The 25,377-nt window shown below is 43.5% G+C and overlaps 1 protein-coding gene across 1 annotated transcript in view; it reads left to right on the forward strand.

The window, feature by feature from the left end:
- The window catches only part of EHMT1 (euchromatic histone lysine methyltransferase 1), a 1,716,251-nt gene that overhangs the window by 1,154,698 nt on the left and 536,176 nt on the right, over window positions 1-25,377 (forward strand). Inside the window, exon 22 of the mRNA XM_044058169.1 lies at window positions 10,910-11,064. Coding sequence (XP_043914104.1) covers window positions 10,910-11,064 — 155 coding nt within the window. The remainder of the gene's footprint in view (window positions 1-10,909; window positions 11,065-25,377) is intronic.

Here is a 25,377-nt window from a genome sequence, read left to right on the forward strand (position 1 = left end):
ACATTATAGACAGAGGCTACACATTCCACTTTCACACCCTTCCAAAAATGAGAGACATGCCAAACAATCAAAGGGCAGAGGCACAAAAGCAAATTTCAGATCTCATGGACATGAAAGCTATTCAAGAGGTACCTGCACAAGAACAGGGTCAAGGATTTTATTCCAGACTATTCCTGGTACCAAGGAAGGGCAAAGATTGGAGACCTATTTTGGACCTATCCATCCTAAACACATATTTACTCGTACCAAAATTCAAGATGCTCACATTACAGCAGCTTCTTCCCATGCTGGGCAAGGAGTCTTGGCTGGTAACATTGGACCTCAAGGAGGCATACCTGCATGTCCCAATCATACAAGATTGCAGAAGATACCTCAGATTTCTTGCAGGTTCAACCCATTATCAATTCTCTGCATTGCCCTTTGGCTTATCTACTGAGCCCAGAGTGTTCACGAAATGCCTGGCATCAGTAATTGCCTTCTGCAGACTTCAAGGGATACAAATATACCCATATTTGGATGACTGTCTGATCCAAGTGGACAGCAAACATACTTCTGAAACACCTGGCGTTTGTAATAAGGTTGTTGAATTCTCTGGGATACACAGTCAACAAAAAGAAATCAAGACTAACACCCTCTCAAACAATAATTTTCCTGGGTGCCAGCTTGAATACAAACACCCAGATGGCCTACCTCACGCCAGAGAAACAAGGGCAACTAACTCAATACTTCAGAAAACTGGCAACTTTCACCAGGCTGACTGCAAGGAAAATCCTGCAGGCTCTGGGATTCATGGCATCTTGCATCCTGCTAATCCCATGTGCAAAGCTGCATATGAGGAAACTTCAATGGTACCCAAAAAACTTACGGCCTCAACACAGCCACAGTTTAGAAACAATTATACCACTGATTCCATGCCTTCAAAAGGAATTTCTGTGGTGGGCTCAAGCATGCCAAGGAAACAGAGGTCTCCCATTCTGCAAGCCTCAAGCAAATCAAGTCATCACAACGGACGCCTCGGACTACGCCTGGGGGGCGCATATGACAGATCGGTGCATTCAGGGCAAATGGTCCCAAAAAGAAAAGCACCTACACATCAATCAAAAGGAAATGCTAGCAATAATAAATGCTATTATGACTTTAAAAGACCTACTGCATCCAGGCCAGCTATTGATAAGGACAGACAACACCACAGTGATGTGGTACATAAACAGGGAGGAACCCATTCTTATCCCCTGTGCAGGCTAGCCATGTCTCTTTGGAACATGGCTCTGGAATTACAAATCCAACTTCAAGCACAGTTCCTGCCAGGCAAGGAAAACACGCTGGCAGACAACCTAAGCAGAAATATGACAGATCCACATGAATGGAAGTTACATCCTCAAGTTTTTACAAAGATAATTCAAGCATGGAGAAGGCCAGACATGGATCTCTTTCCTACTCACAGAAATTACCAGTCGACAAAATTCTGCTCAAGGACCTTTCATCCACAGGCCTGGAAAGTGGGCACACTCTCTTTCAGTTGGACAACAATGACAGTTTATGCCTTTCCACCTCTTCCTCTGCTGCCCAAAGTTCTATTAAAAGCCAGAGCAGACAGACCAAAGATGATTCTCATTGCTCCAGACTGGCCAAGACCCACTCCTGAGGAGCCTGACGCATTCCCCACCATGGATCCTGCCTCTAATGCCTCTTCTATTGACTCAGCACAACTTCAAAACTCTTTACAGTCAGCTGAAAACACTCAATCTAGTCGCATGGAGGATTCCTTAAATTCACAACAGACCCTACTCTCCAAGGAGGTGCAGGATGTCATTTTGGAGGCCAGAAGGCCTTCTACTAGAAAAGCCTACTCCACAAAATGGAAACGGTTTTGTGCCTGGAATCAGAAAAAGGGTCAGAATCCAGGAATACTAAATTTACCTCAAATATTACAGTACCTAACTGAGATGCTAAGCAAGTGGACTTTCATTCTCCTCCATCAAAAGCCATGCCTCAGCCATTTCTGCTCAATACAACACTGACCCTCCTTTATTCTCTCACCCTCTCTTAAGACAGTTCCTCAGAGGGGCTAAGAATATAAAACCCCCAAGGAAGCAACCAGTACCTGCTTGGGACCTCAATTTCATTCTAGAAAAACTGACCCTGCCTCCATTTGAGCCAGCTGCTTCAACAGAACTGCAATATTTGTCATGGAAAACAGCCTTCCTTCTGGCTATCACCTCAGCACGCAGGGTTTCGGAACTACAAGCCCTCATGGCGGTGCAGCCTTTCATCATTTTCCATCAGGGCAGAGTTTCCTTACGGACCAACCCTTCCTTTATGCCTAAGGTAGTATCCAGGATAGCCTTGAATCAGGCTATCCACTTACCTACCTTTTACTCTAATCCACAAAACAAAGGGGAGAGACTGCTACATTCCTTGGACATTCACAGACAGCTCCGTTATTATTTGGACAGAACAAAGCCTTTCAGAAAATCAGAGCAACTCTTTGTGTCCTATGCTACAGGTGCTCAAGGGAAGCCTATTTCCAAACAGACCATCTCAAAATGGATAGCCCACTGCATACGCTTTTGTTACTCTTTTCATGGTAAAACTGTACCTACAGGCATCAGATCTCACTCCACAAGGGCCACAGCTACCTCTGCAGCTTTCCTCAGGGGGGTTCCTACCAAAGATATTTTGGAAGCAGCCACTTGGAGTTCTGTACATACTTTCTCCAAGCACCATCACCTACCATTATACTCCAAATCTAGAGCGGGCTTTGCCACTGCAGTCTTGCAGGGCATCATGGCTCCTCCTAGTTCCACTTAGTACCTACCACCCCTTTTTAGCTTTGGGATTCTACCCATCTGTTATGACTGCAGCTGTATGCACGATGAACATGGTACAGTTTTGTACCTACCATAAATGTAGATGTTAGAGTGCTAATACAGCTGCAGTCCAGGTTTCCCTCCCTCCTTCCCCTCTTGGGACAGGCCTAATGGCTAACACCTCCTCATACAACCTGATGGGGTATTCTTTTATGGTGTATTTGCTTGCAACTACTGTTTTTTGATTATATTGCATTGCATTATTACATAAATTTATGTTTTGCCTTCCTTCTGGGGGCACCTGACATCTGGGGCAAGAAAAACTGAAGAAAATGGCGTCGGCTGGTTCTTTTATACCCCTGTCGCACTGACGTCAGGGAAGAAGCGACAACATCCGACGCCGGACCTAGACTTTGGAATTCGGCCGACCGAGGACCCGCCTGACAGCAGGAAAACCCATCTGTTATGACTGCAGCTGTATTAGCACTCGAACATCTACATTTATGGTAGGTACAAAACTGTACTTTCTGCTAGTGTCTTTTGGGGCCTTAGAGGAGTTATCAGGAACTGCTGATTGTGTACTAGTGGGAGAGGTTCTCCATGTAGCTAGAGTGGTGCCTCCTTGATTGGCTTGCAGGTATATATGATGTTGTAGATGCCATTTGTTGAGTTTTTTCTCCACTTCAGAGCTGTTTTATGTCTTGTCCCTTACATCTTGTTTGGAGGATAGGTTAGAGATTAAGCTTTAGCTGATTAGTTAGCTCTCTTGATGAGAGCTGCCTCCTCTCCCCTTAAGAAGATCCTTTCATCTTGGGAAGTCTGAACTTTGTTCAACGGGCATGCTTGTCTTTTGTGGTTCTTTTGGCCGAGTATAGAATGTAATATGAGTGTACTTGGTCTTCTGTAGCTGTACCCACCTCTCTATGTCCTGGTTCAGCAGAGCTCACTAGGAATGAAGTGGGTTCCCCCCAAGGGGTTTCTCCCTTTTCTGAATTCCCCCTCTTCCTTTGAAAGGAAGATATCCATCCCTGTTCAGGTTAATTTTTCCCTTATTCTTGCTGGTAACTGAAACTGAAGGGTAATTAATGATCTTTTCCTTTCAATCCTGCGACTGTTGGGTTCTTGGGTGGTTCTCCCCCATAGCTGGTTTGATATGAGGTTGGGTAACACTGCTTGTTCATCTTCTGGCATCCTGATACTGGAGATCAGGTGATTGATTTCATACATTATGGGATGCCTTTGCAAGGATGGTGGCTTGGCCTAATGCTTGTGGTGGATGAAACGCACCCCATACAGCAAACCTTCATGGAGACCTACCTGTAGTGTAGTCTTGTTATTCTCTTAAGGAGTAGATGCCTCCAGTGCTTCTTGATTCACCCTTTCAGCTTGATTATTGAAGCAATTTGGGTGTGTAAAATGCCCTTGATTGTCTAGAACATGGAACTGTTTGTGTCTTCTGGGTAGGTATTACCCATCACTCAGCCTTAATAATCCCACTGGGGTCCTTCTTGGATATAAAATATATTTTCTTACTTTATCAGCTAATCTACATACATGACTTTCCTTGATGACTAAGGATATTCTTGCCCTGGATTCCCTTTGGGATGGTAGTCACTGCTGTCAGTTAACAGCTGTTGGAGTTCACTGTGCACGCATTCACATTGCTTGTTTAATAAACTGCCAAGCCATTATGTTTGTCTTTGCAGGAAGGTGCTTGCTAGCGGTGCAGGGTGTACACTATCAGGGTTTGTGGACCTGTTTTCTATGCAGGTCACTTATCACAGCATACATTGATAAAAGCATATGATTCTGTGCTCCTGCTGTTTCTTTCATTAAAATGAGAAATATATTGTCTGATCTGCTGCGTATAAGCAAACATTTAAAAAAACAATGTCAGGGAGGTTTCAAAACGAAAGCAGAAATCTCCAGAACAAAGGATAGTAACAAGTCTGAATGATTGTATGAAAGCTTTCCAATCCCAAACCCCCCCCCCCCAAGTCGTCCTTTAATCCTTCCATAAAGTCTCAATCTCCATTTGTCTTTTTAGCAACAGTTTCAGACAGATGGGTTCTGAGAGTAATCCATCAAATGTCAGTGGTTTTCCTCCTCGCCCGTTAAAACCAGACTGTTCTTTTCTTTCCTGTCTTTCAGTGTTTGCCTACACAGAGGGGTGATGGAAGCTGCCCCCTTCTTTAAATAGGGAAGAGTTTTATTCTGGGATGTTCTTGGTGCCGAAGAAAAAAGATTCTTGGACACCAGATGTGGATCATTCTTTTCTGTATCTGTTTTTGATAGTTATCAAATTCAGAATGCTGTCTCTTGACAAGTTGTTTCTCTTATTCCCCATTTGAGTTTTGTACTGACTTTTGATCCATGTCATCCCATTCTTGTAGCTTCAGATTCCAGATGTTTCTCAAGGTTTTCTGTATTTGAATCACATCATCAGTTCTCTGCGTTACTCTTTGGTCTGACTACTGCTCCATGGGCATTCACAAAGTGTCTAGCTGCTGTGATAGCCTACTGCAGACTGGTATTCAGTTTTTTCTACATTTAGTCAACTTATCTTTGCAGAGTCTTTTATAGTGTCAGGAGTCTTTCACTAGAATAACTGGTCTCCCAAAAATGCTGAGATTCCAAGAGAACTTTTGTCTGATTTGTTTTCCCATGATTGTTTTCCTGGGGTGTTTTCTGGTCACCACAGTTCAAAGAGCTTTTCTTCCACAGGAGAAACATTGTGTAGATCTATTCCTGAGTTTTCCCACTCAGACTCCCATCTCAGTCTGGGAATTCCTCAGGATCCATGACTCATGGCATCTGTGATACTCCTGATACCTCTTGCAAAAACTCCTCATGAGAATAATCTCTCGAAACTTGACATCTTTGTTTCCAGCATCAACATCCTTGACATTTCAGATTCCTGTTTTGGGATTTGTGAAACAGGAGATTTTATGGTGGGGAGACCACATTTCTCAATCTATTTCCTATTTCTGCCTTCATCCTGCATTACAGTCACTCACAACAGATGCCTCATACTTTGCTTGGGGAGCACTGTTTATTTGGGGATAAAGCTTCTGGGTTTTTAGAACAAAAAGCCAAAACACGCAAACCTAAAAGTGATGCTAGCTGTTGTACATGCTCTCAGTTCTGTCAAGCCATCTCTGGTCCTCCAGAGCTCTTCAGGTGTTCACAGAAAACACCACAGTTATGTGTTAAATAAATGAGCAAGGTGTACCCAAATCTTCTGTGCAGTCTGATAGTGGAAGTCTGGAGTATAGATTTACAGTACAGTCTCTCTCTCTACAGGCATCTTAAATTCCATCAGAACAAAACTGCATGCAGACCAGGTCAACAGGACCAGGACAGACCCTCATGAATGGAATGGAATTAGGTAGTCTTCCAAAAACTGATCCAGTTATGGGGAACACCTCAAATAGATTTACTTCCACTCTCAACAATCAGTTGACAAAATTCTCCTCTAGGACTCCTGCAAAAATGCCTGGAAAACAATTTTTCATTTCCTTGAACAGGAATGTTCCTGTATGCTTTTCCACTAATATTCACATTCATTTTGAAGATTCAAAAGGACTCCCCAAAGATTATTTTTTTCTCTTTCTTATGGCCCAGGCCAACAGTAGTTCTTCATTCTTTTAGAAATGGCCAGGGACAATTACCACAAGCTTCCTCACAAGCTGGATTTACTTGTGTAAGATCACTGATGTATAATACATCCTGACCCCAGACAACTACAGAAGAAATGCCTGAATGATAGAATTTTAATGTCTTCTTACCCACCTTTTTTGTGGGCATGCATCAGGTTGTAATGTAGACAAAAAGTCTAGTACTAAAAAAAATATATGTATATATATATATATATATATATATATATATATGTATATTAGCAAATAGAAAAAGTTTTGTAGTTGGTGCTAACAAATGCACCGGCACCTATTCAGGGCTAGTGTTTCTCTGGTTCTAAAGTATTTGTGACTTAATATGTTATGGTTTGCCTTATTTCTCACTCAGTGTTCACCTGCCATTTCCTCATGTCTGCACGTGAACCCCCTTCTTTCAATGCAACATCGTGTGATCGTGTTTTTGAAAGGGGTTTCGCATAAAAAGCCTCCTAGGAAATGGATGGCTTCTCCTTGGAATCTTAATTTTGTGTTAGAGAAAATAACACTTGCTCTATTTAAACCAAGTTATCAGGTTGACTTGAGATTCTCAACATGGAAAACTTACTCCTACTCTTCTTGGAGAGGTCAGATGAGTTAGTATCTGAGCTGCAACCTCTCATGGTGGTCCATTTTCTACAAAGGTCGGATTTCCTTAAGTTCTAATCCTCCTGTTGTGCCTAAAGTGGCCAAGATATCCATCTCACTGTGTTCTTTATGGAACCTAATAATGAGGGAGAAACACTACCTTATACCATGAATGTCTGCAGACAACTGACTTATTGTCTTGACAGAACAAAATCTTTGAGAAATGTTGATCAGTTGGTCATTTTAACCTGTGTCAAAACAGACTGTAGCAAAATAATTGTCTCCTGCTTTTACTTAGTATACCCACCACAGTAAAACAATTCCATGCGGGGTCTTGGCTCACTCTAACAGGACCATGGCATCGTCTGTGGCTTTTTGGAAAGGGTTGGATGCTAGAAGTGATCTCATAGCAGCAACTTGGTCCTCCATGCACAGTTTTACAAAGCACTATAAATTAGATTACTTCTCCATGTATTGGGCCAGCTTTGCTAGAAACATACTCAAAGGGCTCCTGGACTATCATCTTTCCTCTTAGGCAGCTTAAGGTATGGTAATCTACCCACGAGGCTTAAGCTACTGCAGCAGAGATCCTTATGAAGAACATAGTGCAGTTGTGTAAGAAAACTTAACCATAACCGTAAATGTTCGAGTGATGACTGCCGTAGTAGCCACTCCCTTTCTCCCACCCCCACCCCCTTTTTGTTAAGTTTTTTGTGTCAGTGTGTGTATTCCTAGCATAATTCCCTTAGGTCTTTAGCCTTCCCCTCCATTGGTATGAAAGCTCTGAAGAACTGTGTCCAAACATGATTTTTAGTCAGGTCATCCCAGCTCAGCATGAACTGATAATGGTTTGGACATGAGGAAGGTGCCCTGAAAGCTTTGTAAGCTAGCTGTCTGTCGTACTCTGTGCAGGATAAATCCCATTTAACTTGGGCTACTGTAGCAATAAACATTTGATTGTCTATTGTTATAGTAACTTGACTTGCAAAGCTTTACTTTCTTCCTCTCTTGAATGAGAACATGCTCATGTAAAGTGTTTTTTTCTGGTCTTTCATGGGTGAAGGAAGTGCCATAGACAATGTTAAGATTTGGGTGACTTGTAGTGGGGCACTGTGATACTTTCTGGCATCTTTGAGGATCATGGCCCTGTGCTTCATTTGATTAGTCAACAGTTTAAAAGGGGTTCATTGCCCCCCCCCTCCCTTGGGGGGGGGGGACCTTTCATCTCGTAGACCTTTCGCCTCATTATAAGATTCAGATAAACAGTTGAAACCTGCTCTGACACCACCCTTGGAGACCAGGATGGGTGTAGATTCTGTTACCTATGTGTAACTGGATACGAGATCCTTCCCTGGATTGAACCAGTGATGCTACTTTTTTGAGGGGGTTGTGGCATCCTACACTTTCTCCATACAATGCCCTATGTTCCTCTTTCCTCTGATTCTATTCGCTTTTTGATTGAATCCTCAGTAGTGGTGACTTTACTGGAAAATCTTTCTGTATAGGTTCCAGGTGGATACAGTTCTCTGTTTGAACAAAATGGTACCTTGTATCACCACATTTGATGTGGCCTGAGCACCCTTGTCATTCTGGAGACTTTCACTTTCCCAGTCTCTCCATCTTTTGTTCCTGAGGTAGTTTCCTTCTCTTATTTTCTTGGTGGTGGGCAGGGTTCTAGATAGTCAAGCAGTTCTCCTTGGATTGCTGCTTCTATGAACCTTTACTAATTCTTCCCCTGTGGGAGTCTTTAACTTCATGTTCATCAGGATGCTTGCACATGTATTGATTAGACCCGTTGGTGTTCTATTTCATCACTGACTGCTCTTGCCTTATAGTGGTGTCTGTTCCAGAGTCACACTGCTTTATGCTTGCAGTTGAGAGCATCTTGCTGCCCTCTGTCAAGTTACTTTTTTTTCTTTCTGTTTTTAATCTTATTAGAAAATAAACATTTTGTTTCTTCAGCCAGTTTGTCATCCTGCTTTTCTTGCTGGGTAGAAATTTGGGGGGGGGGGGGCTGTGAATTTAGCGGACCCTTCGTTCTGTAGAGTGGTACCGATTTTTAGGGGAGAGATTGGAAATGGTTTTGTTAACTGGTTTAATTGGTGTGTTTTTTTTTTTCTCCCATTTTAGTTTTACTCTTTAGTGGGTTGGCAGTTGTCTGCACCATTGACTTGGCTCTGCCTGATGACCCTTGCAACACTGAAGCGTGCTCTGGTAAAGATGCCTTTAGTGGTGGCTTTGCCCGTCTTTGCCAGACTTTATCACTGTGGCCCTTTGGACCTTTGAAACTTCATGGCCAAGGCATTATGATCCCAACCAATGCTCTCCTACAGAACTTTGCCTTAAGTGGTGCTGAGCAGACCACCTGCTTTCTTCACCATGGTGGCTTACAACCCATTAGTGGAGTATGCTTGATGGAAGATGCAACAAATACTTTGTGTTTGTTGATCTACAAAGATATGACCATCATTCACTGGGTAAGTATGGTAATCCCCGTTTCTGTCAGTACTGTGTGGTCCTTCCACCTAACTTCATGTGTTGCAGTTCTCAGTCGTACAAATTGTTTTAACTTGCTAGTAGTGGTGCAGTGCCAAGTCTTCATTATTTTTTTATTTGTAGCAAAGTGCTTGTTAGTGCACAAATCTTCAGGCATACTATGACTTTGCATATTTAAGCAGCACTTGTCTTGAGTATGCATTATCATAGGCATGCATCCTTTTCCAGGGATCTTCTGGAAATAAAGAAAAAAATCACCTCACCATCTTTGTTGGTGACTTAAGAGTTCGCCTAAAATCCACCTGCAGAAGCAACATTGTTAAACTGAAATGCATTAAAAAATGTCAGTACAGCCTTTTTTGCTCATTGTTTGAGTTGCCTGTATTTCAAGGACTGTAATCAAACTGAACACTTTACAGTAAACAGAACTGGCAGCTGTTCCTGCCCTAGTCAGCACCATGTATTAGTACCATTGGTAGAGGTGGTTTGTCTTGACTCACTGAAGTCCATTCTGACCTAAAGTCTTACAAACTGATGTCTTGCGGGTACATAAAATGGACTTTTGAAAGTGTTTTGCTTATGTTAACTAAACATGTTCTGTTCATCAGTAGGCAACTGATGTAGAAGTACTAAAATTGGCTGCTGCATTTACACATGCTTTAAATAACAAATCGTGGAGTGAAATTGGGTCATTGCTTGCAGTAACAATCCTCTGTGCATCAGTCTGTCCCTTGGAGTACTGAGGACTCGGCCTGTGCAAGAGATGTTAAGACCCCTCCTCTTTCAAGAATAATTTCCTTTTTAAATAGGATTCTTTAACACTTGAGCAAAAATTCTGTCTAAAGATGACATTTCCAGATGTGAGTAGGAAGCAGACGACCTGTTAATTTACATATCCTTAAATGAGGTCAACATTCAAAATTCATTCTGTTAAGCACTGGGTCACTCAACTTTGACAAGTGTACCTAGAGGTTAAGGGATAATGGTGTAAGATGGACAGTAGGTCTGTTGCATAGAAAGATGGATGAAAAATTGAGTTAGTCTTGTGATGCAAAGTTTTGTTAGTGTTATCCATCATGCCTTCATGTTGCAGGTGAGAGTTTTCATCTGTTTTATGTCCAGATTAGAATGTTTTCCTTTCTTTTGTTCTTGTATTCTTTCCATATATCTTTAGATTGCACTCTTTCTCTATCGTATCTATTTTTCTGTCCCACAAAGCATTCAAAAGTAATGTAAACCAGCAAACGTTATTTAAGGGAGTGTGGCATTTAAGTGGTACTTCATTAGTTTGTAGTTGACATGTTCTAGAGAATCAGTTGTAACTATTCCCTCATTCTTTTGTAGGAGGAGAACATCTGTTTACACTGGGCAGCTTTCTCAGGATGTGTTGAAATTGCAGAAATATTGATTGCAGCCAAATGTGACCTGCATGCTGTAAACATACATGGTGACTCCCCAATGCATATTGCTGCCAGAGAGAATCGTTATGAATGTGTGACGTAAGTAGTGCTGTTTTCCTAATACAGTTTTCATTTGAAACATATTCCACACAGTTTCCATATTTTGTTATGCAGTCCAGGCCGTTTGAAAAATGAATTAATAGTTAAACTGGTACTTTATTAAAGGTCCTGTTTGCACTCTGTCGCATTTGACTACTTTTAATACCAAGCAGTTTGTCAGAAACTGACCACACATAATGTACACACAGACCCACAAATTCTGAGGCTGTTAAATGTAATCATCTTAAATCCAACTGACCTCCCAGTTTTTGCACTTGAAATAATCAGCCCAAAAAAAATATCAAAACAATACCCACCGTGGCACGTATAGATGCAGCTCACATCATCTCATCGTCTATAAGGCAAACTACTACACAATCAACATGTTGATCACAAACAAGTCAGTTGTCAGAGAGATAGACACACAGATGTCCTACTCACGAGACTGATTTAAGGAGAGTGTTAGGGTCAGTTGCCTGTGTGGGCCTGGAACTGCCAGATTGCGCACACACTAAGGTCATTGAACTGTGGTTACCAATATGAATCAGTTGTAGTCTATGCAGTTGTAAAGGACCTCAGACATACTTTCCTGGATTATATGGAGAGACATGATGCAGCTCTTGGACTGTGTCCCAGGCTGATATGAGCCTAGCATTGAGCAGCAATTCTGCCTTCTCTAAGAACGATGACACAATATGAACAAAAGGTAATTGACTTAGTTTTTGGTTTCATTCGATAGGGGTACAGTGTTTGTCAGCTTGGGTGGATATGGGTGACAGACAATGCTGTTTTGCAGGAATAGTCTGCAGTCTGTACCCCACCCCAGGCTTTCGGATAATGGCTAAAACCTTTCCTTGCCCACTTAGAGCCTTTTTAGGCATTGCCAACAGATAAACCTTTTGACATAGCTTAAACAATCCCAAGAAAATCTAAAAGCATTATTGCTGAATGCTAGGAGTCTTAAACTCCACTTCTTGTAAGCTGTGCCCAAGTTGGGGTATGTAGATGTCTGTGCAGTTATTGAGACATGGTTTAAAGCCACAGAGATCACCCTCGCATTACAGGACTGTAATGTCTTCCACACATTTGGACCAGCTACTGTGCAGGCAGGGGCAAAAGGTGGTGGTTGAAAACCAAATTCTCAAGGCTGGTCGAACAGTATATAATATTTTAAGTTCACATCCAATTTACCATAAGAGAACTCTCATATCGTATCCTTGCAAGCTATAAGTCCCCCTCTATAACCCTGGAAACCCATAACATGTACTTAAACATACTGGAGGCACTCCCATTTCAGTCCAGTACTGCTGTAATCCTTGGTTACTTTAATTACCAAATTATAAACTGGGAATACCACATGACCCAAACATGCAGGCCTGGAGATTCCTGGACTTTGTAAACAAACACCCTAGACCAGCTTGTCTTTATGCAAACATCCTTGTTCAGGTCCTCACAAACATGGAGGAATGTTGCCGTTCCCTCCCCAGTGTGTTGTCATTACTGGTCAGATTGGACCATAAAGCTGTTGTCTTTGAAATAAAAAAATAAAACACAGGGCCCCAGCTAACCTTAGACCTTTTTAAGAATTATTCTAAGGCAAGCTTCCTAATGTTAAGTAACACTCTGGCAAAATCTCAAGCTTTTCCAAACCTGGAGAACACAGCCATACTGAATTGTTTACAGAAATCCTGTGCATTCATGTTAATGGTTGCATGGAGACAACTTGTACCTCTCTGGAATAAGCACAGGACAAACTAAAAAAAATAAATAAATTAAAAATCATGGCAAAAATTAGGAAGTGTAAAACCCAGCAAGGTAAAAACTTCATCAGTCTAAACAAGCATCTTGGGGGGGGGGGGGGGGAGGTGCTAATCAAGTTTACCAAAGCCAAATTTGAGGTAAAAATAACCTCCCATGCCAAGGACGATCACAAGACATTCTTCGGCTATATCCCAACCTCGGAGGCAGTACTCAGCAATGTGCCAAATTAATTGTAAGTGGATCCAAGTATTCTGAGCTAGAAAATGTAGCAAATCCACTGGCATTAATTTACCCCTGGTCTGACATCTATGTCTCTGATGGAGGCAGCCTGTAAAATGCTTGACCATCCATGCCCTAGCCTATGTATACCAGCCCTAGGGTATCAAAACTTGTCAGCTACATTTGGGAAGCAAGGCTAAACTTAAAAAGGCCCCCGGGGTCGTTTTGTTTTGTATTCACAAAGTACACCCAGTTCAAGCTGCCTAAAAAGACAGGTTTGAGTGCTATTAAGGAGTGTAACTCTTTCCAGCCATTCAGTTTGCACCAGATTTATAATATGAGTTAATGTTTAAGGCACAGTGATGTAGTGGATAGCATTGTCTCCTCACAACAAGGGGTTCCTCTGTTTGATTCTCAGCTAGGGTCCCTTCTGTGCAGAGTCTGCATGTCCTCCCTGTGCTCATGTGGACTTCCTCTGGGTGCTCTGGTTTTCTTCCACATTCCAAAGACATGCAGTAGGTGGATTGGGCAGTGTAAATTGGCCATAGATATGTGTGTGTGCAAGCGTGTGCAAGTGTGGGGTGTGGATGAACTATCGCAGCGGGTCTACCCACCCATTGGTGTAAACTTTGGCTCTAGATGACTGTCACTTGAAATGACACCCTGACCCCCCCCCCCCCCATGTGTGCAAAAATGGGAACGGGTGATGGATGGATGGATTCAAAGACCACATTCTGTGTAGAATTAGTGTATGGCACTGTATTGAAGACCTTAGCAAAATGAAAAAGCACAGCATCGGTGTACAAGTCTGTATCAAATGCATTTACGATATTATAATAGAAGCTAATTATATTAGTTTGACAAGATTGTATTGTGTTTTGGGCTTCATTTTGGATGAGTATTGGAGAACAGAAACTTCCTTGGATCTTAGGGAATACCTTTAGTAAGTAGTTGGGCCAGATAAAAAGATTTCTGACAGTGGTTGACATATGGGTCTCGTTGAATGTTGTCCACCAGTCTGATTAAGTACTTTATGAAGCTATCAGCTTTGAAGACAGAGTACATTTATATGTGGTAGTTGAAAGGATGGTGGTAATCATATTGATCACTGCTGCAGTATCCCAAGTTATATGGGTTATATTCTGCCAAGGAAATAACAGCCAGCCAACTTCCAAAGCTTCAAGGCACCTTCCACCTGCCCCAAGCCATTACATTCTTAATGTCATTTGATCATTTTTGCCAGTGTTAAGTCCTTGCATGATTGTGCACAGTGGGGATCGGGGAATTTTCCTAATTGTAGAGCGATTTCTGAGTTGGTATATAGAATTAGCAGGGAGTGTGAGATACAGCCCCCCTGTTAAAAAAACATATATTTTTTTTGTTTTTGATCTTTCAGGATCTATTTTTAGCCATTCGTCTGTATACTTTAATATTTCAAAGTACACCCAATTCGAGCTGCCCAATCCCTCAGCACCACACGCTCCAGAGACCTCAACCTCATTACCACAATCAACAGAACATGCTGGAGGGGACAGGTTCATAACCCAGAGACTGCCCATGCTCTGGAGAAGACTTCCCATACATGTCAAGCAGAGCACCTTAATGGCATTCTTCACGAGAAATCTTGATGAGTGGATGGGAAATAGAAAGTTCACCCCAGGGAACACTCCAGTAGCTTTACTTGATAAGAGGCACTGGGAACTAACATCTGTCGCCACAATGCCAAGGTACTTCTATGGGCTAGGCTTGTAAAAGCCCCAGGGCCATTAGTCTAGTGCAGACATATGAACCTGTACAAAGACAGGTTTGAATACTAAGCCCTACAGAGCTTTCCTGCCTCAGAGCACTCCTCTGCAGGCCTTCGAGGATAGGCAGTCCACTTGTGTTAAATTGCTGGGCAGATAAGTTTGCTTTGGGGGAAAACTTCTGCGCATTTAATTATTTAATTTTACTTTCCTGGTTAGGAAAGTTGTTTTTAACTGAAGAGTTTGTTTTAATGGACCGCCACAAGTCTTAACTGAACTTTTAAATGGGGTGCATTTTGTCCTGTCAGTTTAAAAGTTGTTAAAATATTGTTTAACCATTTTTCTCGGGAAAAACTGTGTTTATTTTACTTTTGTAGGCTGGCAAAGTGTATTAAAATGCTTTTTACCGTTTGGAGTGACTTTTTAAGACTTTGAACTTTTACTGGTTTGTGCTGTTTGGTTTCCCTGAGAAAGTGGCACCATTTTCAGCTTGACCATGGAACAAATTTCCGGTATCATGGTTAGTTCTCCTGAGCACAAAAAGTAAAAGTTAACAGCTTTTGCCATGACAGCAGGATAGCAGTTTGCCTCAGCTGCAGGTCACTGACTCTGCTGTAGCCAAAGCTGGTTTATTATGCCACTCATCTTTTACCCCAAATCCCTGTGGTGTAGCACCTGCAGCCACTGTGGACTGGGGGTTAACCACATCCTCTGTTGGGGTCCCCTCAGTGGTCAAGGGAGAACCACTCTTTTCAGTCTTGAGAGAAGAGGCAGGGAAGTATTCCTTGTTTGGTCACAATATTGTGCCCATCCCTTAGGGAAGCCTCTGTTAACAGTCCTGTTGGCACCAGTTTTCCTGCCGAAAAGAAACTGAAAGCTAGTACTGTATCTGCTGCTCCTTAGATATTCCTGGATAACAGTAGTTCATTAGGTCTGCCTCTGGGTCTAATTCAGGTAATTGGTCCTTAAATTGTAGTTTCTGGTAAAAGAAAAAGGGATTCCTCTTTTCCTGAAGAAATTCATGATTCTGAATCTGGACATGAAGATTAAGGAACAGATGTGGGGTTTTCTGCTCAGATTTCTGATTTAAACTCCAAAGAAAGCATAGTATATAATTTTTGCTTGTGAGGGACTGTTTCTGAGACTATTTCTAGAATGTGCCAGTGTTTTCAGTGCAAGAAAGCTGTTTCTCAGTACAGCAGAATATACTAAGAGCAGTTAAATTGATTTTCCAGAACCTTCTCCTATCCCTCCTGTGCTGTCAGCATTGGAGGATGTGTCACTGTTTGCAGGTTTCCTAATATACAATTTAGGGGCAGCAGATTGACTAAGGTTTCTTAGTCTTTTAAATTTTTATAAATTTATCTCAAACTTGACTCAGCAAATATAGCTTTTGTTAATCCTACTGCTGCTAATCATTTAGATCTGATGTTCTGTTTAATTTTTCCTCACCACTGGGTTTAGGATCCGGCCCTTGGATCCAACTTTGCCATTCTTCTCCTAGACTTTGGATCCAAGCCTTTAGCTCCTCCCTTTACCCAAGATCCCCCACCCCTTCCTCCAAGTCCTCAGATCTCATTTGCAGTGTTCAAGACCAAACGAGCAGTCCAGCCTAGTGGTATATTTTCCTGCTGCTTGTTGTTTTTTCTTAGAACTTAGTGCTCCTCCCTTGTTAGTGGTTTGTGTGGTGGTTAGTGTAGTTGTAGATAACTTAGTAGTTTAAATACTTTGAATAGTTTAAGTAATTTTAAGTAGTAGTTCTGGATATTTTTAGTGTGCATAGTGTTCCATTTATATAGGATAGGTAGTAATTTGTAAAAAGTCAGATACTTAAAATAGTCACATTTTTCTTAGTGTTAATTCTCTGCTGTTTAGGATTTGTAGTTTTTTGCTGACGTCAGCGACTTAGTGTGTGTTGAGTTCTCTAACAACCTTGCTACTCTTTACCTTTTTGTCTTGATACTAAGACATGGCAGAAAGAACTGAGAAACCTACTGCATTCAAGAAATGCACTTCTTCCCCAGGTCAGATGCACATAAGAAGTGTGTTTATTGATGTTCTTCGTGTTTCACTGTTGCAGTCATTACATTTGGGTAATCCTGCTGGCAGGTTGCCCTTAGCCAGCCTGAATTCCTAAGTCTTGGGTCCTGCGTCAGCTGCTGTCGCCCCTTCCCTGACGTCAGGGGTATAAAAGAAGCAGCCGACGCCATTTTCTTCAGTCTTTTTTGCCGTGCGGTGCCCAAAGCAGAAGCAGTTTGCAAGTGCCGGTTGGCCGACTCTTGAGATTTTCGTGTTTGAGCTTCAGATCCGAAGTCTTCAATAAAGCTAAGTACCCCATTGGGGAAACTTTTTTCTTGCTCCAGACCGATGTCAGAAAAAGTTAATAATTTTATTTCTTGTGGTAAGCAAATACCTCATAAGGATTTTCATTCTTACTGTATTACTTGCCTAGGCCCTGATCCCAACGTTACTGGTTGTCGGTTTTGTGCTAGATTTAACCAATGCACTATTAAGTGTCTGTCTGATTTTGCTTTAAACTTTTTTGGAAGCCAGTTTAATTTTCCTGAAATGTCGTTGGATAGCCATCCGACTACCGGGGTTTACAAAAAACGCAAAGAAAAGGATAGAGAAAAGCAACCGAGGCCCAAAACCAACGACAAAGCTTCTCCTAAGCCAGTCGCCAGTTCTCAGTGAGGCGCTTTCGCAGACCCTGACGCCCACTACTTAAGAGTCGAAGGCCACTACCAACTTTCACGCTGAGCAGGTACCGGCTTCTGAGGGTGTATTCAGACCTAAACATCTTTACATTAAAACAACTTCAGCTTTAAAGACTAAAGCACCTTCTAAAGCAAGGAAACCAACTCAAGAGCCATGTAGACAGGCCTGTATGCCCAAAAAAACAGATGCTCAAAATGGCCGAAGACTTGATTACCTTGGTCAGGGGTTCCCATCCCCCTCCTGATAAGAGGCCTAGGCAAGACACTGACTATGAATCTTCAGATCAGGTTTCTGTTTCTTCTGATTCCTCTTCTGATCAGGGATATTCTCTTCCCCCATGAGGATTCTGATGCTGAAGAATCTATACCTTCAGCATCTCTTCCTGAGGACTTTTCCTTTGGGGAAAACCTTGCATACCATGAGGGAGCATTTCCACTGGGAGAGCCAAGTTTTTTCAGAATCTAAAAAGAGGCTCAGGGATTTTCTTTTACTGCCTCAGCACAGGCCTCTAGCCATTCCACCTGTGTTAAGCATTGTAGATGATGTGTTTTCGGAGTCTAGTCTAACCCCTGATTCCTTACCCCCAGCCCCTGTTAAGCCTGACAGATATTACAGGGTTCCTGACTCGCACAAATTTCTTTTTAAAAACCCTGCTGCTGACCCAGAAACTATTTCACAGGGTCCAAAGGGAGTTAAGGCTTCCATGGCAAAAACCCAACCCCCTCTGACAGAGATTCAAGAGCACTGGATAGATGGGGAAAAAAGGTTTACCCATCTGCAACTTTGGCTGTAAGGGCCTTAAACTGTCAATTTCATATGCTTAAGTATCAGCAACATGTCATGGGATTGCTTAAACAGAAAATGTTAAATTCTGAATGTGCAGAAAACAAGGAAATGCAGGATTTATTGTATGCAGCAGAACAAGTTGGAAAACTTACTTTGCAATGTGGTTTTGATTCTTTGGAGGCCTCCTGCAGGGCTGCAGCTACGGGTTCTGTAATTAGGAGGCATGCTTGGTTAAAGGAACAAAATCTGCCTGATCATGTTAAAGTTAAATTACTAGATGCACCTTTACAGCATTATACTTTGTTGTTAAGGCAGAAGAGGTGTTAAAGAAAATGGAGGACAAAGCTAAATCTATGCAAACTGTCAAAGATTTTTTACAAGTACAGCCACCTAGGTTTAGTAGACACTGGCCTACAAAAAATTGGTCCTTTCCTGTGTCAGATGCACCTCAAAGGGGCAGACCCAGACGCCCTAGGGGCAGATCCCAGGCGCAAGGTTCTTACAGGCCCAAACAATGGGGTGCTTCTACCTCCAAAGCTGGAGAAAACAGATCACAAACATACAGAAAACAGTCTCAATGACTTCCCCCTGCCTGCCCCAAGCACTTATCTTCTGACAGCACCCTTAGGGGCAAAATTAGCACTTTTTGCTCAAAATTGGCACATCATAACCCAGGACAAGTGGGTTCTAAACATAGTGTCACAAGGCTACAAGTTCCATTTCCATACTCTGCCAAAGGCAAACGGCTGGCCAGATCTGCCAAAAAATCAATGGGCAGAGGCACAAAAACAAGCATCATCCCTCATGGACATGGGGGCCATTCAACAAGTACCAGAGCAAGAGCAGGGACAAGGTTTTTACTCAAGACTGTTCTTGGTACCCAGAAAGGACAAGGCCTGGAGGCCGATACTGGACCTATCTATTCTGAACACTTTCCTGGATATTCCAAAATTCAAAATGTTGACTTTGCAGCAGCTTCTGCCCATGCTGGGCAAGAATGCTTGGCTTGTGACTTTAGACCTAAAAGAGGCATACCTGCATGTTCCAATCAGACAGCCATGCAGAAGATACCCAAGATTCAAGGCAGGTTCAATGCATTACCAGTTCTCTGCACTGCCCTTTGGCTTATTTACTGCGCCCATGGTCTTTACAAAGTGCCTGGCACCAGTAATTGCATTCCGCAGACAGAGGAATACAAATATGTCTTTACTTGGACGACTGTCTCATTCAAGCAGAGAACAAGGACATTCTTCTTCAACATCTGGTGTTGTGAAAAGACTTCTAACATGCCTAGGGTACACAGTCAAAAAAAATCAAAACTAGTACCCTCACAAGAGATTACATTCTTGGGTGCAACCATGAATACAACTGCCCAGATGGCTTATCTCACGCCAGAGAAACAAAGGCAACTGACTACCTATTTCAAAATGTTGGCAACAAACACCCAGTTATCTGCATGAAAAAATCTGCAGGCTTTGGGCTTCATGGCATCCTGCATCCTACTAATTCATATGCAAGACTGCACATGAGGAAACTTCAGTGGTACCTAAAAAGTGTTTGGACTCAACATTGCCACAGCCTGGAAACAGTCATTACTCTCATTCCCTGTGTGCAACAGGAGTTTCGATGGTGGGCAAAGGCTTGTCACCAGAACAAGTGACAGCCATTCACATTACCTCCAGCCAGGAAGACACTAACAACGGATGCATCAGACTGTGCCTGGGGAGCCCACATGGCAGGAAGATGCATTCAGGGCAAATGGTCCTCAAACCAAATGCAGCTACATATCAATCAAAAAGAAAGGTTAGCTGTTCAAAATGCCCTGACAGCCTTCAAGGACCTACTTCATCCAGGACAACTACTAATAAAGACAGACACCCCCACGGTCATGTGGTATATAAACAAGCAGGGGGGGGCACACATTCTTACCCCCTTTGCAGACAAGCCATGACCTTGTGGGACACCGCTTTGACTTAACCAAGTACATCTGCAGGCACAATTCCTGCCAGGAAAGGAAAATACTCTGCCAGACGAACTAAGCAGAAACCTCATGGATCCCCATGAGTGGAAGCTGGATCCACAAGTCTTCAGCATAAGGAAATGGGGATCCCGGACATAGATCTATTTGCCTCCCCTCTCAATTACTAACTAAAAAGATTCTGCACAAGGACTTATCACAGACCAGCATGGAAAGTGGACGCCCTATCTTTCAGCTGGAAAAACCTATCAGTATATGCCTTTCCTCCAATGTCTCTCCTCCCCAAGGTGCTCCTAAAGGTCAGACAGGAGAAGTCAAAGATGACACTGATTGCCCCAGACTGGCCATGCCAGTACTGGTATCCAATGCGAAGGAACTTATCTCTATACCCAGCTTGGGCCTTACCTCAAATACCTCAACTACTGTCCCAGCCAAACAATCAGATCATGCACAGCCAACTCAGGACATTAAACTTGGCAGCATGGCGGATAATGTAGTCATACAAAAAACATCTCTCAGTAAAGCTGTGATGGATGTCATTCTGGAAGCCAGAAGGCCTAGTACTAGAACGTCTTATGCTGGAAAATGGAAGAGATTCTGTGCCTGCAACCAGGCACAAGGAACAGATAAAGCGGTACCAAATATTCCTCAGATCTTGCAATACTTGACTGCGATGCTGGACAAAGGCCTGTCTTTTTCATCAATTAAAATTCATGTCTTTGCCATTTCGGCTCATTACAATACAGAGCCACCACTTTTTTCTCATCCTTTATTAAGGCAGTACCTCAGAGGAGCCAAATATTGAAGGCCCCCAAGGAGACTACCAATACCTGCATGGGACTTCAACTGTGTCTTGGAAAAGCTCACCCTACCTCCTTTTGAGCCAGCAGCTACTGCTGACATGAAGTTTTTATCTTGGAAAACAGCGCTGCTCTTAGCAATTACTTCTGCAAGACGAGTTTCAGAGCTACAGGCGCTCATGGCTGTGGAATCTTTCATCATTTTTCACCAGACAGGGTCTCCCTGAGGACAAACCCAACATTTATGCCTAAAGTAGTGTCCAGTGTGGCGCTTAACCAAGCCATTCATCTGCCTACTTTTTACCCAAATCCACAGAACAAGGGGGAGAGAATTCTGCATTCTTTGGACATACACAGACAGCTTAGATTCTACTTGGACAGAACCAAAGCTTTCAGGAAGACAGAACAATTACTAGTGGCATATGCTGCAGGATCACAAGTAAAGCCTATCTCAAAGCAGACTATTTCTAAGTGGTTAGGACACTGCATTCGTTTCTGCTACTTACACCATGGCAAACCAGTGCCTAAGGGAATTAGGCCTCATTCCACCAGTGCTGCAGCCACCTCAGCAGCCTTTCTCAGGGGAGTACCAACCAGAGACATTTTAGAGGCCGCTACTTGGAGTTCAGTGCACACCTTTACAAAGCATTATCATCTGCCACTCTACTCTAAATCCAGGGCAAGCTTTCCCACTGCAGTTCTGCAGGGCCTCATAACCACTCCTACTGCTGTCTAGTTCCAACCTCCCAACCATAGCTTTGGGACTCTACCCAAATGTAATGATTGCAACAGTGAAACACGAAGAACATAGTACAGTTGTGTACACTTAACATAAATGTAGATGTTCGAGTGTATTCACTGTTGCAGTCCAGGTTACCCACCTTCCCCCTTTTTTCTTTTGGATCTTATCTTTCCTCCTTTGATTTATACTGCCTATGTGGTGTATTTGCTTATAGATGAAGGTGAAATTTATATTGGTGTATTTATATAAAGTTTGGCTACCCTTTTTGGGGGCACCTGACATCTGGGGCAAGAAAACTGAAGAAAATGGTGTCTGCTACTACTTTTATACCCCTGACGGCCTTACGTTAGGGAAGGGGCAACAGCAGCCGGCGCAGGACCCAAGACTTTGGAATTCAGGCTGGCTGAGGGCAACCTGCCAGCAGGATTACCCAAATGTGTAATGACTGCAACAGTGAATACACTCTAACATCTACATTTATGTTAAGTGTACACAACTGTACTTTTAGGTGCCAGACATCTTGAGAAGGGCTGTCAGATTTGTGCCACCTTTAATCCAAGAGCCCTCTCGGAGAAATTGATTTTGAGAGGTCTGCTTCCTGCAGGGGCTCAAACCCCCCCCCCCTCTACTCCAACATCTTCTGAGCCTAAGAAAAGACCTCTGAAGTCTCAGTCTTCTCTGTCGGAGCCTTCGTCAAAGAAATCCAAGAGTTCGGATCCTGATTCTTTGGATCTGACTCCATTCAACCTGCCTCGGATCCTATTCATTCCTTGGATCTGACAAATCTGGGGTCCTTCAACCAGTTATCCTGTTCTCATAGCTTCTGATCAAAAGGCTTCAGATCCGGGAGCTAGACTTTGTTGCAGATCCTAACTTTCAGACAGTCACACTGACTCTGCTGGAAAATTTGCAGACTCCCTCTAAGCCATCCATACCACCTCCTACTACTGCTTCCAGATCTTCCAGAGTTTGTCCAAAATCGACATGGACAAAATGATACTCCGAGCTCAAATTCAGTTGGGGATACTTCTAGCTCCATCCCCCGTTGGATCTGTGATCCTCCCATCCAAAAAAAAAAAGACTCCTCCTCCGATCCAACCCTCAGCTTCAGAGTCAAGGGATCCAAGATCCCCAAAAGGTATGGCATCAGATCCGAAGTCTCATGTCTTGGATCCGACATTCTCTTCTAGTCTGAGTGAGTCTCTTATCCGAGAGGTCTGCGTTAGGTCTGAGGGGCAGGACTCTGCACAGATTGGCTCGGAGACATCCCTTCCCTTAGGAGCCTCGGCCCTAGACAGCTCAGTTTCGATCCTGTCTGGGAAACACAGATCCAGGAATGTCCGCAGGTTCTTTTCCTCACCTGCTTTGGCTCTGAGGAAGGAGGTAGTGGTTTCTTCTGTGTTCTTCTACTTTCTGGGTTGTGGACAGGTTGTTCTCCACTAGAGTGTTCGCATTCTCTTGTATTTTGGCTTTCTCCAGCTGTTGTGAGCCCAGAACCCTTCATTTCTGTACTGTCACGTCAGCCAGTTCCAGAATGCCCCCAGTCACGTCCCCCCCCCCCCCAGGTATCCTTCCTCATGTGATACCCTCCCCAGATCACACCACTGAGGCGGTCCCCTGGAAAAGGATATGCAAAAGGAGATGCACAAACTCCCTAATGGAGTCCCTCAATGAGGACATGGACTTTGAGGAAGGTGAAGGGTCCCCAGATCTCCACCCGACTGTTTCCTTCTGGGACATCATGCAAATCCTTAGGCAGACTGGTGATTGGTCAGCCCAAAATCCTTCACTGGAAGAGTTTGTGCTGTTGGAGGCATGTGGAACTGGCCCATCTACATCTTGGGTGAGTTCCCCGGCAGAATGGATGTTATGTGGTCCAATCTCGCCTACATTCTTACTCACGGGTTCGGAGCCGAACATCGATTCCGACTCTGCCAACTTATTTTTCTAGCACGAAGTCTCTAATTGGCTGGGCTAACCTGGTATCCCATGTTGCACCGCTCCGTAACCCCAGATCTCGTTTGCCACTCGTGTAGCTAGGACGTGGTCTCGCTTGGCTGTGGCTAAGTAGCTTTAAAACTTTCTTTTCTCACAGAAAGTTGTATTTTTTCCTTACAAAAGCTATTTTAATAACTGTTTGCTCTTGTTATTGGCGCATTTTTTGTGGTGTGAGTGATTTGTTTTGTGGTATCCCTCTGTACCTATGGGCTAGGCCCGTTTAAATTAGAGGACCTAGTCCTCCCTCCGTTGTGTAGTTTGTCTGAGGAAAGCGTTTTGGCCCTTGCTTCTGTGTGTCTCGTTAGTGGTGTCAAAATCGTTCAACTTAGAGATTCTTGTCAACAGTTGTTAGCGGTAGTTTCCCGCCTTAACCGTTGCTGGCCTAAGGCCCGTTTCTGTGGTGTTTTGTACTGTGGTTTTGCTGATATGTCAAAAGATCAAAAGGAACACAAACCCTCCGGGTTTAAGAAGTGTTCTAAATGCAGCTACAAAATGTCCATAACAGATGGACATGCCGTTTGTGTATACTGCCTGGGGGCTATACATTTACAAGAGTCCTGTAGCTTTTGTCACTCATTCAGCCCAAGGGTGCTACAGGAAAGAAAAAATAAACTTATACTGAAGGGTCTTCTAAAGCCTTCCTTTGAGGAGTCCTTGGACTCTTCCTCTGGTTCACAGACTAAAGCAAAGACTTCTAAGGCTAAGAAGAGATCTCCGGCTCCATCTGTTTCATCGTAGCCAACGGAGAAGACTACCAAATTGGATTCTGCCTCCTCGGCTCCCTTGTCCTCGGGGCCGCAGAAGGTAGCTGTGTTAGAGCCCCTTCGGAGCCGGTCTCCTAGTGTTAGACAAGGATCTCCAGATAGGAGATCACAGTCACCTTCTCTCTCCTCCAAATCCTCCAGACTCCCTGATTTGGATGTGGATAGGGTGGTCCAGAGGCTCCTGCAGTCGCCGGTTTTGGCAAAACATTTTTCGGCCACGACCCAGTCGGTTCCGGAGCCAGTCCCAATAAGTGCACCCATGTTTCCTCCTCCGAGCACTTCCTTGTCTTCGGAGCCAGAGTGTTCTGCTCCGGGTGATGTTCTTCCGGCTCCGATACTTCTTAAGGCTTTATCAGTGCCGACGTCAGCTCCTACCATGTCGGCTTCGTCCTCTGGTTTCAGAACCCGGGTTTCCTCTGTCGGGCCCGAGGGGGATACTTTGGGACTTTTGTCTGTTCCGAGCCTCCCTCTCGGCGCTTCGGCTCGGGGAACTTCGGCTCCGGTCTCAGCCTCGAAGGTTGGTCAGTCCTCTGATTTGGGGGGATCCACTTTCGAGGCCATGAGGAGCGCACTGGCCAGATCCTCAAGTGACATCACCCGGATCGGTCATTCCATCCCTTTCCACTCGGCGAGAGCCTCTGATGTCCCCCTATCGGTTGACGGCGGAGCCCCAAGGTCGGGGGATACCCCCATGAGCGGTCCCCAACTTTCTGAGGGCCCCTCAGAGTCTGGGCCTGAGGAGCCCCCAAGAAAGAAGGTTGTGCAAGAGAAAGCACATAGACTCCCAGGATGAGTCTCTCAC

The sequence above is a fragment of the Protopterus annectens genome, chromosome 16.part0 (assembly GCF_019279795.1).
Source record: "Protopterus annectens isolate FY-2018-M chromosome 16.part0, PAN1.0, whole genome shotgun sequence".
Taxonomy (NCBI): domain Eukaryota; kingdom Metazoa; phylum Chordata; order Ceratodontiformes; family Protopteridae; genus Protopterus; species Protopterus annectens.